Raw genomic sequence first — 13,956 nt, forward strand, 5'->3', positions numbered from 1 at the left:
TCATTCTCTCAACAGTTTTCCTCACTACCTTCCTCTAGTTTGACTGATGCTGCTGTTCAGAAAAACAAGATGTTTAAGCAGAAATAAGTAAACCTGTGAAGCTAAAATAAATGCGAACGAAGGAGATTTATTTCCTTTCTCCTCTTATTTTTTATTATCCTAAAATTACAAAAAGATGACATTCAAGATGATGTATTTAAATGATGTATTTAAAACTGGCTGCAGATTTTTGAGCTTTCATACAAACTGAACAGACACCTTTTGTTTGATCGTTACATTCAGACACGTGATCGTACTGAGACGTACCATTAAACGGAGCACGGGGGGAGAGTCCATTGTTTAAACTTTATTCACAAGCCCTAACTGTCCTTCCAGCTCTTCGGTCTTGCTGATGATAAGAGTAGTTTAATTAACTAGTAATAAAGACAGAAGAACTTGCCGAGCCCTCTATTTGCACTAGAAAGAAGAAAAAGAACCGCGAAGAGCGGAGAAACCTCAGTAAAACCCGCTGTGAGTTGAGACGAAATATCGCGATACTTCGTAGTGTGCGGTTGTCTCTCACGCAGGCTCATAAATAACTGATCTAAAAGGTTTTGGAGAAAGGGTAAGAGCGTCTGTGTCTACAGATTAATCCTCATTATACACGTTATATATCAACAGCTTCATGTACAGTTTGCACGTTAAATATCAGATAATTGAAGGGTTTTACCTATTCTAGTGTTAGCATGTAGCAGGCGACGTGTGTTAGCAATGTTAGCTACCTTAGCTACACAGCTTGTCTGAGTCATTGTCGGTCTGCTTTTACTCACTTTTGGACGCCTAGTTTTAATTATCTATGCTTTTAGTTAAAACATGTCAGGCTAAACAGAGTAGTGTTTATGGATGATATTAGCGCATTTAGCTTAGTTTAGCTGTTAGCCCCTCCCCCGTAGGCGTGTTTGCTGCAGCTTTCCTTCTCCTCTCACTGTACCTGCACAGATGTTACTCCTGGTCTGTGTCAGGCTGTGATTCACTCAGAGGCTCGTTGTAATCTCGCCTCTTGTCGATGTTTTCGTGGACTCAGAGTTTCTCTTCCTCAGTGAGGCGGTCTCCATCACTCTGTTTGCATCAGGTCATGTTCCTCCTGCTGGGCTGAGGTGAATCTTTCTCTCTCTCCTCCTTTAACCGCCTCCTATGTTCCCTTTGCAGTAAAGATCAGAGTCGTGCTCCTCCGTCTGTTGCTCAGGGCCTCCACTGGCTCCTGTTTTCTTAGGAGAGGCTTTGTTTGAAGCTTTTTCTACCTCATTGTGTCTCAGCAGAAATAAGACTTGCCACCACAGAAGAAAAGGAGCTCCTGCTCTCTTTGACCACATTAAGTTCCTGTCATCTTTGAAGACCTTTCCAGCACCTGTTTCCTTCTTTATCTTGGCTCTCTGTGCTGAATCCAGAGAGCGGGACAGACTTTTTGATATCATGTCTCAGAAGACGCAGGCTGACGGTGCTCAGAAACACTTCGCTGTGGGTCGGGGGCTCCTGGCCGCTGCAGAAACCTTGAACTTCAACATGAACGAGCAGCGTCCCAACAGACCAATGGGTGTGGGTGTGGGCATGGGCATGGAGGGCCAGGACGGCAGCGGGCAGATGTCCCGACGTGGCAGCGGCGGTGGCGGCAGCACCAGCAATCTTGGCAGCACCATGAAGCTGTTTGCCAGTTTGGGGCTGTCGCCCTCTGACCTGGACGCTCTGGCTGAAATCCCTGAGGAGGAGATCAGTGTGGAGACGCTGCCACACATCCTCAGACAGCTGAAGAGTCGCAAGGGGGAAGCAGGAGAGCGGCGGGCGGCCATGTCCTCTGATGCTGCGTATCGAGGAGGAAGCTGGGAAGAGGGACACGTGGGGAGGATGGGCGGTTCTTCTCTGGGACAAGGTTCAGCCAAGTCCTCCACAGACTTTGGGTACAGCTCCCTGCAGGACGTCTCCTCCGGCCGGGGCTACGGCTTAAATTACAGCGGTGGAGGTGGAGGTGGGAGCAGAGAGAGGCCATACTCTGAGCTTTCCCACCGCAGTGGGCTCGGCATGGGCCCGTCTGAGCCCGTCTTTATGCAGAGGAGGATGGGCTCCCCGTCAAACGGAAAAGTCCAAGACTTCTTGGGAGTCATGCCCCCCATGTTCCCCCACGTGTGCTCTCTTTGTGACTTTGACGTTCATTCCACCATGGTGAGTACGTCCAACCTGCTTCCTCTTTTCTTCTCGGACTAACTGTAATTGTTTGAGCTCCAGTCTTCCTTCAGTCAGTGACAGGCGCTGATTCAGGTCCGGTTTACTTCATATAATTTCCTTGTTGTATCTCCTCACAGCATGTTCCCTGTCTCCATTTTCTCAGCTGAAGCTCTCCAGCATTGACCAGTTAGATTTGGATCTTTCCAGCGGTCATCCAATTAAACCAAAAATCTCTTTTTATAATTAGTATCTGTTCACATGAGCTGGTAAAGCTGTTCATGTTACACATTCAGTCTGATATACTTGATCTTTTCACTTCATTAGCTTTAACAAAGTCCTGGGAGGATCTTGATTTGCTCCTTGTGTCTCCAACATGAAACATTTAAAGCTCCTCACACATTCATGGACTTATCGAATTGGCAGCTTTTAAACCTGTGAGACTTTTGGCAGCTGGGGTCTTGTGTTTGTTTTTCTTTAGTTTGTGGTGTCAGGGTTTCTTCTGGGGCATTAAGTATGAACTTTTAAAAAAGGAATTAAAATGGTCTTAAAATGTTCTATTTCCCAAGCCTTTGCTAAAGATTTGAGAAATATACACATGGTATTTTATAACCTTCTTAAAATCAGTGACTGTTACTGTTTTGTCTAGCCAGTTTAGAATCCAAAAAGATCCACATTACCCTTTTCTTTTCTTGGAAAAAAGGCATCAAATGCTGTTTTTCATTTCTTTTTTTAAGTCATTTCTAAAAGATCTTAAAAAGCACTCCTTTAATTTTTAAAACGGTACAGGAACCATTTTATCATACCCTTTAAGTAACAGGTGATAATATATATATATATTTTTTACTTAGTTTAAAAAACAAAACAAAAACAATTCCCTGGGTGCTTTTCTGAATGAACCACTTAAGGTTAATAACTGTTTGAACTGGACCTTTAATATAGAGGTTCCATGTTAGGAAATGAAAGTGTTTGAGCGTCACTCATTCTCTAGATGTATTTGTAGGAGTGGAATCAACACATTAATGGACTCCGCCATGCTGAAAACAGACGGCAGCTTCTTGACATGTGAGTCGCTCTTAATACACAACAGTGAGCCAAAACATTGAAACCATCTGCAGTCAGTCAAGATGTGTCACCTACTTGGTTTATGCTGGATTGAACTCGGAGGTCTTTCCCTCTTTAATAGATGTTTAATATTGTGTGAATGTTTTTTTGTTTGTTTGTTTTTTCTTTTAGGTATCCTGAGTGGGATCCCGGTATGGGCTCAGGCAGAGGGTAAGAGACACTGATACTGTTAGCAAAACAGTAATTATAGTGTAGAAAATAATTCATCTGCTGCTCTCTGTAATCATGACTGAATTGTGGACTCCATTTCTAAGCTAAGTGATAGCAATGATAGCACTAGCATTTCTAAGTTAGCTTGTGCTGTCATTGAAGCACTCAGAAGTGAAATCATGACATGGACTAGCAGAGTCGGCCCACATGCTGCTACAGGCAACTGAGGGGGACATTACACTTCAGTCTGTTCACACACTGGAAGTAAAAATACTTTAATACTTCAAATTAAAGTAAAATCTGTGATAGACTGCAGTTGAGAATCAGACATCATATCATAAAAAATCAAATTCTGGGGTTCACAGACTCTTTGCAGCTTCTATAGCTTGTTTGTGCTAATTGAGTAATTTTTATATTGTATTACATCATATTATATTTTGTTCTAATAATCCAGATGTTTGATAACTGACTCACACCCTAGTTCATTTATTTCCAGTGGAGGTCTGTCAGAGACCCCCAACCTGTCTGCAGGGCTGCTGGGTCCCGCCCCCATGTCTTCAGGACCAATGGGAGGGATGTCCTCGAGCTGGGGTAAGATACATGCAGATGCCTTTTCTTCTTCTAATTATTACTGTTATCATTATTGCTGGAGGTTTTAGTCCACTCCAGGACATAAATCGTCTTAACTTGTCCTTATGTATTTTTTAAAATTCTAAAGGGCCGATCGTGATATTTTAAATCCATCATTTTTTTTAATATAATGAACATTTATTTGTTCATTTAATGTACTGACTTCACTTGCATCCTTAGCTTAGTCTTTTTACTCAATTTAATTTAGTTACTTTAGCTTATTATAATATACTCATTTAATTACTATACTTATGTAATTAAAGGAATTGAGTAAATTATCTTTAATTTTGTTTCAATACTTAGTTGTCTGTCTTATTTACTTTACTTATCTTACTGTACATACTGTACTTACTTTACTTACTTACCTAGTTCTTATTTTCCCTCATTTACTAGCGGTACTTGTTTTACATATCTTACTTTACCTTCTTTACTTACGCACATTCTTTTCTTACTACACCTAGTTTTGTTACCTACTTTACTTATCTGAATGAATCAGCCAGAGCTTTCTTATTTTTCTCATGGACTTGACTTAGGTTTGAACAATTTGAGAACAAGGTGATGCAGGATTTTGAAATTCATACCATAGGTGCATCTACTAGGAGGCTGAGAGGTGGCAGAGGCTGCTGCCAGTATTTTCTTTAATGTAGTTTTACTCTTACCGTCCTTTACTTACTGACTTATTTAACTCTCTGTACTTTGTTAACTTTACTTTCTTTGCTTACTTTTTTCAATGTACTCAGTGTACTCCTTTGTTTATTTAGTTTACTTGTCTTACTTAATGACTTCATTATTTAACTTTACTTTTACTATTTCTGTTTATTTACTGACTGTACATACTTACTCTATTTAAGTAAGATAAGTAGCAAAACTAAACATGTTTTACTTTTGCTTTTCTTCCTGTAATTTGTTTTCTTCCTTGTCAGACTTTACTCACTTTATTAGCTGTACTTACTTTACCATATTTTCTTTACTCTTCTCACTTCATTTACTGTTTATTGTACTCACTGTATTTAGTGTACTTTACTTACTGTGATCACTTTAGTGAGTAAAATAAATAAACTATAGTTGCTCTACTTGGCTTACTTTACTCAGCTTTCTTACTTTACTTGTTATACTTACCTTATTAATTTGGTTAGTGTACTTACTATACTTTTGTTACTGTACTTACTTATCTTACTTTATTTACTTGCTGACTTACATTACTTATTAAATAATTGCTCTGAAAATGTTCGGGCACAAAAACCATCACAGATAAAAAAGAGAAGTCAGGTGCTCAAAATAATCTTTAGACTCAAACATTAGAACAGGCTTTTCCCAGCAGCACGCCATGTAATAAATACTCACAATGAAAATGGCAGGCATTACAGCTTCTATCTAAAAATGTATAGATTCAGGCGTCGTGTGCTCCAGGTATACTTCACGCAAATCGAGTTGCCCGAGATTCACAGCATTTACAGAAAATGCGCTATTTTGTGATATAAAGTGTTATCAGGATGGGAAATGTTTTTGCGATATTTTGGTCATATCGCACAACCCTAATTTAATGTAATCAGAGCCTTTAAAAAGTTTATTTCTGTATAAAATAAAAACCCTGCATGGTAATTTTGGTCACTTAAAAGATCCTAAATTGGTGGCCTAAACATTGTGTTTTTCTGTGTCAGGTGGAGGTGGAGGTCCTGGACAGCTGGGTCTGAATAAGGTCAGTCTGAACGCTTGTGTCACCTGCTGTGTCTCTGACCCTGTGGATTTCAGAGGGTTTCAGTAAACATATTTCCTCCCTCTGTGCCAAACACATTGTTTAAAAGTTCACGTCATCCAGAATATCTTTGAAAAGCTTTGTGGTGCTTCAGTGACGGTGCAGCAGTGTTAAATGTCGTGTCCTCAGCTGAGGAGCAGGGTGGTGGTGGTGAAATACGACAGGAAGCCTCTCAGCAACAAGACCCTGTTCGCCTTCGCTGAGCGCTTCGGCTGCCTGAGGGAGCACCTCATCCTCAAGAACAAGGTAGGACAGCTCACCTCGCTGTTTCCACTTCATTCATTTCAAATCTGAGGAAGGGAAAAAATACCTTTTAATAATTTTTAAAAATCATAGGGAACAAAAAAACAAACAGATTTTGGCTTTAGATTGGGACACTCACATGAATTTGATGTGGAAACCAGCTGTACTCATGAAATTAAAGTAAAAATAATAACACAAATTAAAAGTGCAAAATTCTGAGCACCCCTATGAACTCTGAGGGCTGTAACTGGAAATATTCATTGTGTGAAGGTAAGATTTTGCTGGGCTTTGCGAGGTTAGCTGATTCTGTCGGGATTGGGTCGGAGGTAGCGATTGATTTTAAATGTGACGACTCATGTAATTTAATATAAATCAGAAAGGGAAGACTAATGAGTCATAGGAAGGTCAGTCAGTCGAAGATGTGTCAGATGTCTGGACTTTTTCTTTTTTCTTCTTCTTTTTAAGAAAATACAAATAATTTTTTTGATGTGTTGTTTGAAGTATTTGTGTTTTGCTCTGACTCAGAAGAACAATTTTCAAAATGTTTTTTAAAAAGGAGAGAAAAAGAAATATCACGTTAGCGCATCTTAAATAAAATGCTGTAATATAATAATAATAATAATAATATATGCTTCAATAAAACAAAGTGAGCTTAATAAAAATCAAACTAAAATTCAGTATAAGTTAATAACGTACTGACTGCAGCAAGTTAAAATCTACATAAATGGCAAAAAATGATGTCTGGATCAAATATAATCAAAGTTTAAAAAAGAACAAAATGTTAACTACAAATTTTATTTAAATTAAGCTGAATATGTCACATAACTCATAAAGTTAAATGGGTCAAATAAGGGTTGATTTTTCAGAAGGATTTTTAAACAAGCGCACCAAATAAACCAAAAAAGAGAAGGGTGACTTGAACTTAAGGAAAAACTTCCCCAGAAAGTCTGTATAGAGGAAAAACTTTGACCATCGCTCAGTCCAAGCCCTCACACTTTACAGAAACGAGCCAAGCTTCAGTATCGTCGTCCTAAAGATCACAAACCACAGGATCTGACCTGTTTCCTGTTTCACAGTAAGACCTGAAGTCTAATATCTGTGTCCATCAGGCTTTTCTGGAGATGAGCACTCATGAAGAAGCTCTGGATGTGGTGAACTACTACAAACAGCACCCGGCATCTCTGTACGGCAAATCCATCTCCTTCTACCTGTCCCAGACCCTCATGTTCATCGAGGTAATGTTGCCCTCGCCGGTTAAATAAAACTCACTGCTTTCTGACACACTCAGACCCTCACAGGTTTCCGTTTTTGACCCTCAGAAAGACGAGCGATCGATGGACCGACCGATGGATCGACTGATGGACAGACCTGTGAGGGAGGTCAAAGGTCAAGCCAGCAAGGTAGTTTTTTTCTCCAACCTGCCCCGCGAGGATGAGAAGAAGAAGGAGCTGCTGACCATTGCTGAGCGCTTTGGTGTTGTGGAGAAACACCTCTTCTTAACAGACCAGGTACTGGTGCCATCGCTGACTTTAAGCTTTAGCAAAAAGGAAAGTTTGAAGCCTTAAAAGTCGAGCAGGGATCTGTCTGGATCCAAACTTCTCATCCCTCGACCACCACCCCAAAATTTTTCAGACACCAGTGTTGCTTAAACCTGGCATGTCAGCCATGTGGTCTGGTAGTTCTAACTAACATTCAGTTATTCATTAATGTTTTTTTAATGCTGCTTTTCGTGATTGTGGATAGTGTGGAAAGTGTGTTTTTTGTTTTTTTTGTTTTTTTTTGTTTTTTTATTGGTCACAAAATTGGCCTGTACGCCCTCCATGAGCTAAAATGAGTCTGACTTTCCATGTGTGCAGGCATTTATCCAGCTGGGAACTGCAGAGGATGCAGAGATGCTGGTGAAGTATTACACTGTGAACCCCCTCACCATCCGAGGAAGACGGATCCGCCTCAATGTCTGCACCAAGTACAAAACCCTCAAGTGAGTACCTCAGACGCGTGATGGCCGTGACATTGTCTGTGACCTGGTGCAGGACTCTTTCCTCTTCTGTGCAGTAGGAAACACTAACAGAATTTTGTAACTTGGATTAAGTTAACAAAAAGCAAGTAAAGAAAATAAAGTAAATTTGACCAAAAAAAAGTAATTATAGAAAGTAAATAAGTAATAAAGCTAACTTGAGTAAGAAAAGTTAAGTCAGTAATGCATTAATGCTTCTGTGCTTCACGCAGTGTGAACGCAAGGAAGGGCGGAGGAGACGCTTCGAACAGGAAGAGTGGCAAAGCCAACTCCACCTCCTCCGGCACTGGAACCAGGACCTCCTCCAAAACCACCTTATCCAAATCATCCACCTCCAGGTCCAAAGAAGACAAGAAGAGGGAGGAGAAGGAGGAGGAGAAGAAGGAGGAGGAAGAGAAAGAGGAGAAGAAAGTGAAGGCAGAGCCAGAGGAGGAGGAGGAAGAGGAGGAGGAGAAGGAAGTCTCAGGTGTGATGGAAGGAGGGGAGGATGGGGAGGAGCAGGCAGCAACTGATGGAGAGGGGGAGGAGTCAGAGGGAGCAGAGTCTGTGAATTTGACGGTAGAGGAGTCTGAGGATGCTCGACAGGAGGAGGAGGAGGAGAAGAAAGAGGAGGAGAAGGTGAGAAAACAAAAAAGATGAAGAAAAATATATTAAAGCCAAAAGTGATTCCTGGAATTAAACCGAACTGCACACAGGTTACTGATGATGTCACTGATGACACACCTGGAGACACGAGTGAGGTCAAGCAGGAGGCGGAGTCAGAGCCACAAACGGAAGCGGCAGAAACAGAAACTTCGGCCGAGGAGCACGAGAGCAAAGAGGAGGCGAACATGGAGGCGGCAGAGAGCTCAGAGGCTCCAGAGGCAGCGGAGGGAGATCTACCCGAAGAAGAGGTGATGCACCTGCTCTGTCCTTCAGTCTGTAATCCAGGAGTGGCACAGGTGTGTTAATGATGTCTCTTCCAGCAGGACTTCCCAGAGAACATGGAGGACTTTGTGACGCTGGACGAGCTGGAGGAAGACAACGACGAAGCCCATGGAGAGTCGGACAATATCGGTACCTGATCAGATCAATATTTAGAGATCAAAGTTAACACTTGTACCTGTAATGTGCTGCAGCACCAGCTTTTCCTTAAAAAGTCATTTTCCTTCATGGATGTGAGGACGATGTCTTCAATCAACAAAAAGGTGTTTGAAATTAACGCACATCTTCCTCTCTGTTTGTGTCTCCTCTTCTCTGCAGACAACACGAGGCGAGGGGTACGTACCCGAGCGCCGTCGCTCTGATACCTTTAATATTTGACTTCATGTTTCTGTGGATCACTGCATCTCAGCTGCATGACACTCCCTCTAAATCTGATCCTCTGAGGTCACACTGTCACTCTAACTCTATTTAGTGCTTCGTCAGACGCGTTTACTTTGATAAATACTCTGAGTTTATAATAATCAATATGTTTATAATGGTGTTTGCTCAAACCTCCACACAGAGGAAAATTTTGCATTAATAATGGTTTTTGATCCATAATATCCTTGCTTTTGTATGTAATTGCGCTAGCTTCAGACATTTTGAGATTTCCAACATAACTTTTGTTCAGAAACCTGTTTTCATTCACTCTGTTTCACTGGAATTCCTCAATTCTTGCTCCTCCCATCAGGGTATGAGGGTGGTGAACATCGTCGGCTTCAGGCGAGGGTACCAGTACCTCAACGAGCTGCTGAAACTCGCCCAGCCTTTCGGGAAGGTGGTCAAACACCTGGTGCTGGACCTGAGACCCGAGGTACTCCAGAACTCACTCACAGTATTTAAAATATTTAAAATTAGAGATTAATTTTGAAAATCAGTAAAACTGAGAGCTCCTTTCAGTCACTTGTGAAGCATCTTTTAAGGTTAAGGCGTACGCGTTACAGACATTTGTTCTGTGCCGTTTAAACACCTCTTTGTTTGTCTCCTCTCCCTTGTAAGGCGTTCCTTCAGTTCGCCACAGAAGAAGAAGCACGGGCGATGGCCAACTTCTACAACGGGAACATCACGGCGTCGGTGTGCGGGCGGCCGGTGAGGATCAGTCACTCCATGAGCTACCCCACCATCCAGGTGAGCATTCGGCTGGTTTTATTTCATTACACCACGCGACTTTGTTTGACTTTGTCAGACATGTTTGAAACCTCTATTCATGTGTCTGAGTCTGCTCTGTCACAGAACTGAGCCACGAACAAATGAAATGCACCACGTGAAACATCGGCCATCTAAAATCCAAAAAACTGGTGAAGATAAAGGCAGCCCCCAGTTTTAATCTCCAGCGTATATTTCTGAGCTTCTCGTAGGGCTGTGCGATATGGCCAAAATCTCATATCCCCACAGAAGACAAAGGCTGTTAATGGTCCCACAATCTCCTTTTAACCCCAGATTGTGGAATGCCTTACCTCCATCTTTGCACTGTCTTGATTTTGTTGATTGTTTAAAGAAGCAGCGGAAGACTCATTTGCTCAGAGTCTCTTTTAACCAGTTTTAAACTACAAAAGCAGGCTGATGATCTGACTGTAACATGTTAGACTTTTAGTATGGAGTGAGAAAGTATTTAAGGGAACTGAACTCCTCATCTTGAGTTTTAAGGTCATTTCTGATCCCTGTAAATACAGACGAGGTCTGAAACATTGTGAACATCGAAGCGAGATGTTTGACCTTCTGCACGAGAGTCTGTATATTTCACACTCTTTCCCTCATAACATTTGAAACATGACAGCAACTACTCCAGTTTAGAAAAGGGCTTCAAGGATTACTCCCAGTATGCTTCATGTTGGTAACGATGGACAACAGGGCAGTGGATGAATAGTCAGTTTTGCTTAGGAAGTGTCTGAAGTTAAATTCTCCACATATCAAAAAAATAGCTTCAATGCTTCCTCAATAAATCTACGGTCACTCTGGATTAAGAGATTTATATAAATACTCTTAATCCAGATTATGAGCTAGATTAACTGATTCAGAGTGTATTTAAGGTTCTATAAAGCTCAGTTTGCATCAGTAACGTCTGTTTTACGGCAGCCTTTAGGATTATAATGAATTAATTTTGAGACCTTTTGAATTTCCCCCACTCCTTTCTTTGATTTGATCACGTTTTCTTTTCTGCTTGCTGTTCAGTCCGGTTCCAGCAAGGTGGTGTACATCGGTCAGCTCCCCAACAGCAAATACACAGACGAGGAAATCCTGAAGTTCGCCGAGCCATTTGGCAAGGTCAAAAAGTACTTCCTGAACAGGATCCGGAGAGAGGTACAGAACCAGGGCAACCGCACGCCTGAACTGAATCCGTTTAATTACTGCTGCTTTAAAACTGTCCAACATTTTTCCTCAGTGTTTCCTCGAGATGTACAATGCCGAGGATGCCGAGAAGATGGCTGCCGATTATAAAGCGAAGTCGCCAAAGTTAAACGGGAAGCGCCTGACCATCTACGTGAGCAGGAAGTACAAGCAACTGAAACACGGGTGAGCGTCATCGTCGTCTTCTGTGGCCCCTGGGTGCATGAGTCACCACTAACGGCTGTTCGACTGGCGACCAAATAAAAACTACAACCAATCTAGAAACACTCTTTTACCACAAGCAGCAGGAACTGTCGCTGGAACATGTTTCTGCCATTAACTGCTGGAAAATCCTGTATTTCCAGAATGATCTCCAGGCTGACATCTGAGTGCATGATGTCATCACTGTGCAGGAAACAAAAAAAATTATCACAAAACTTAAAAAACAATTCAGTCATGAAAACTTCGACTTGTTTAAACTTTAAATACTGTTTTTATGTTGAAGTGTCCCGAGAGCCTGCCCTCTAATGTCGGCCAGGGATTTTCACTCTTTGGTTTGCTAATTTTGAGAAAAACATTCGATGGTGAAAAGTCAAACAACTCTTTCTGATGTTTTATAAGCTTTGTTGAGGTTCTATGAAAGCCTTGGGACCAGCTGACTGTCGGGTCAGACGACTATTCTGTAGTGTTGATGAAACATCACATTTTAAAGCTTTGACCAAGGGTCACACCTTGTTAGTCCAAAGGTTCTGTTCAGTTTTATCTGCAGTCCTGTTTTTGAGGCTGTGGTGAAGAGCATACTGAGGTGCATGCTGGGAGTTTGTGTTTGTGTCACATTAAACGCTCTGTCTCATCTCACTGTGTTCACTCAGCCATCGAACGCCGAACACCGTGAAGAGAGCGAGTGACGACTCGCCACAAAAGTTCTCGAAAGATGCTGAGGAACCACCGGCCAAGAAACCTAAAGAGGAGGCCCAACCAGAGGTGGAGGAGGAGAAAAAGGAGGATGTGGAGAATCAGAAGGAGGAGAAGCAGCAGGAGGAGGAAATGGAGACCCCTGATGTGAGCGAAGAGACAGCGGTGGAAGAAAAGTCGGCCGCGGAGAAAGTTCCTGAAGTTTCTGCTGAGAGGAGCAGCGAGGACGTGAGTCGTTTCTGAAGATCTTTAATGACCGATAACGGCGTGATTATTGATTACTTAAAATACAGTTGGATTAAACAAATTCTCTCCTCTCAGGAGAAACAGGAGGAGCTGGTGGAGCAGATGGAGACATCGACCAATCAGAGCGGGGAGACCGAGGCTCCTCCTCCTGCTGAGAACAAACCCAGCGTGGCGTCTATGCCGCTTCCACCGTACGACCCCAACACGCCCATTGGTGAGGACACTTTCTGATCACCAGGCAGTTGGCTGGTTTATGTTTAAAAAAAAAAAAAAAAAAAAAAGGCGTCATCATCAATACGATTGTTTTCCTGCAGGTGTCGAACATGTGAAAGCAGGTTTTTACTGCCGCATCTGTTTCCTGTTTTACTCCAACGAAGACACAGCGAAGAAGACGCACTGCAGCAGCCAGGCGCACTACGACAAGCTCCAGGTGAGAACCCGCCCCACTCATAGCTCCACCCACACATGACCTTTGAGCCTGAATCAGCTCCACACATCTGACACACGGCTCCACCAAACAAACTGAAGTTTTTGTTTTTCAGAAATACCTGGAGAAGGAGCAAAGCAAAGCGGAGAAGAAGGTGAAGACGACAACGCCGTGAGAACATCTGAAACTGAGGAAGAAGTGTGGATGGACTTTTTTAAAAATCTTTGTTTCTATAGCAACGTTTGAAGCACACATCGGAGCGACTTTCTGCTGCCGCTCTGTGGCATTGAACCCTGAAGGACTCTGTTTGTAGCCACGCCTCCTTTTTTTTTTTTTTGCTTCATTTCTGCAGGTATTGATTAGCTCTTTTATTGGTTCTTCTTCTGTCTAAACGGTCAGGAAAAGGAATACTGTGTTTAAGATCCCAATTTTAAAACTAAACAAAAAATTGATACCGTACAGGTGTTTACACAGCTGTCAATCACTTTCTTTATTCATCTAAAAACATCGGATCAACAGAATCATCAGGCGACCCCAACTCCCCCTCTGCTCAGATCTTTCCCATGATTAAGCTACAGCGTCCTGAAGATGGACTCTCCTTACACGTCACCTGAGTTCACGCAGGTCACATAAAAATGTGATTTTACTCCAGATTACCTCCGTGATCTTAAAATAATCTGGTTATTTTCAAAATAAAAGACCCAGTGTTTTGTGCTGTCACCATTGGTCTCGTGCCATTTAGTCACGGCTCGATTTTCATCTCTTTACCGCAGTCTCACCGCTACATCAGTGTTACGTTTGTAAACAATGAAGCGACAGATCAATGGCTGTGATCGTGAACTAGTCTTTGATCTATGACGGCGTCACGACTTCCTGGGTTGACATGTTGAACTGTAAGTCTCACTTTTTTTGGAGTTTTCTGTTGATGTTTTAGAAAAATAAAATAATAAAACCACTGTT

At 42.0% G+C, this 13,956-nt stretch overlaps 1 protein-coding gene across 5 annotated transcripts; it reads left to right on the forward strand.

Moving 5' to 3' along the window:
* The first annotated feature begins 337 nt into the window (after positions 1-337).
* LOC113031893 (uncharacterized) lies at positions 338-13,952 on the forward strand. 5 transcript variants are annotated; one of them, XM_080305323.1, is made up of 22 exons: positions 338-510; positions 1,299-2,196; positions 3,200-3,261; positions 3,433-3,471; positions 3,968-4,062; positions 5,763-5,800; positions 5,987-6,103; positions 7,210-7,335; positions 7,420-7,608; positions 7,957-8,081; positions 8,330-8,735; positions 8,813-9,010; positions 9,083-9,173; positions 9,360-9,376; positions 9,772-9,894; positions 10,080-10,208; positions 11,253-11,381; positions 11,464-11,594; positions 12,281-12,551; positions 12,645-12,783; positions 12,884-12,999; positions 13,112-13,952. In XM_080305323.1, exons 2-22 carry the CDS (start codon positions 1,453-1,455, stop codon positions 13,169-13,171), a joined length of 3,345 nt encoding a protein of 1,114 aa, XP_080161449.1. In that variant the 5' UTR covers positions 338-510; positions 1,299-1,452; the 3' UTR covers positions 13,172-13,952. The 5 variants fall into 5 exon arrangements, with proteins under 5 accessions (XP_080161449.1, XP_026040217.2, XP_080161463.1 ...); XM_026184432.2 differs by having other exon boundaries at positions 465-604; positions 1,296-2,196; XM_080305337.1 differs by having other exon boundaries at positions 465-604; positions 1,296-2,196; positions 9,086-9,173.
* The last annotated feature ends 4 nt before the right edge of the window (positions 13,953-13,956 follow it).

The sequence above is a fragment of the Astatotilapia calliptera genome, chromosome 2 (genome assembly GCF_964374335.1).
Source record: "Astatotilapia calliptera chromosome 2, fAstCal68.1, whole genome shotgun sequence".
In the NCBI taxonomy this organism is placed as follows: Eukaryota; Metazoa; Chordata; class Actinopteri; order Cichliformes; family Cichlidae; genus Astatotilapia; species Astatotilapia calliptera.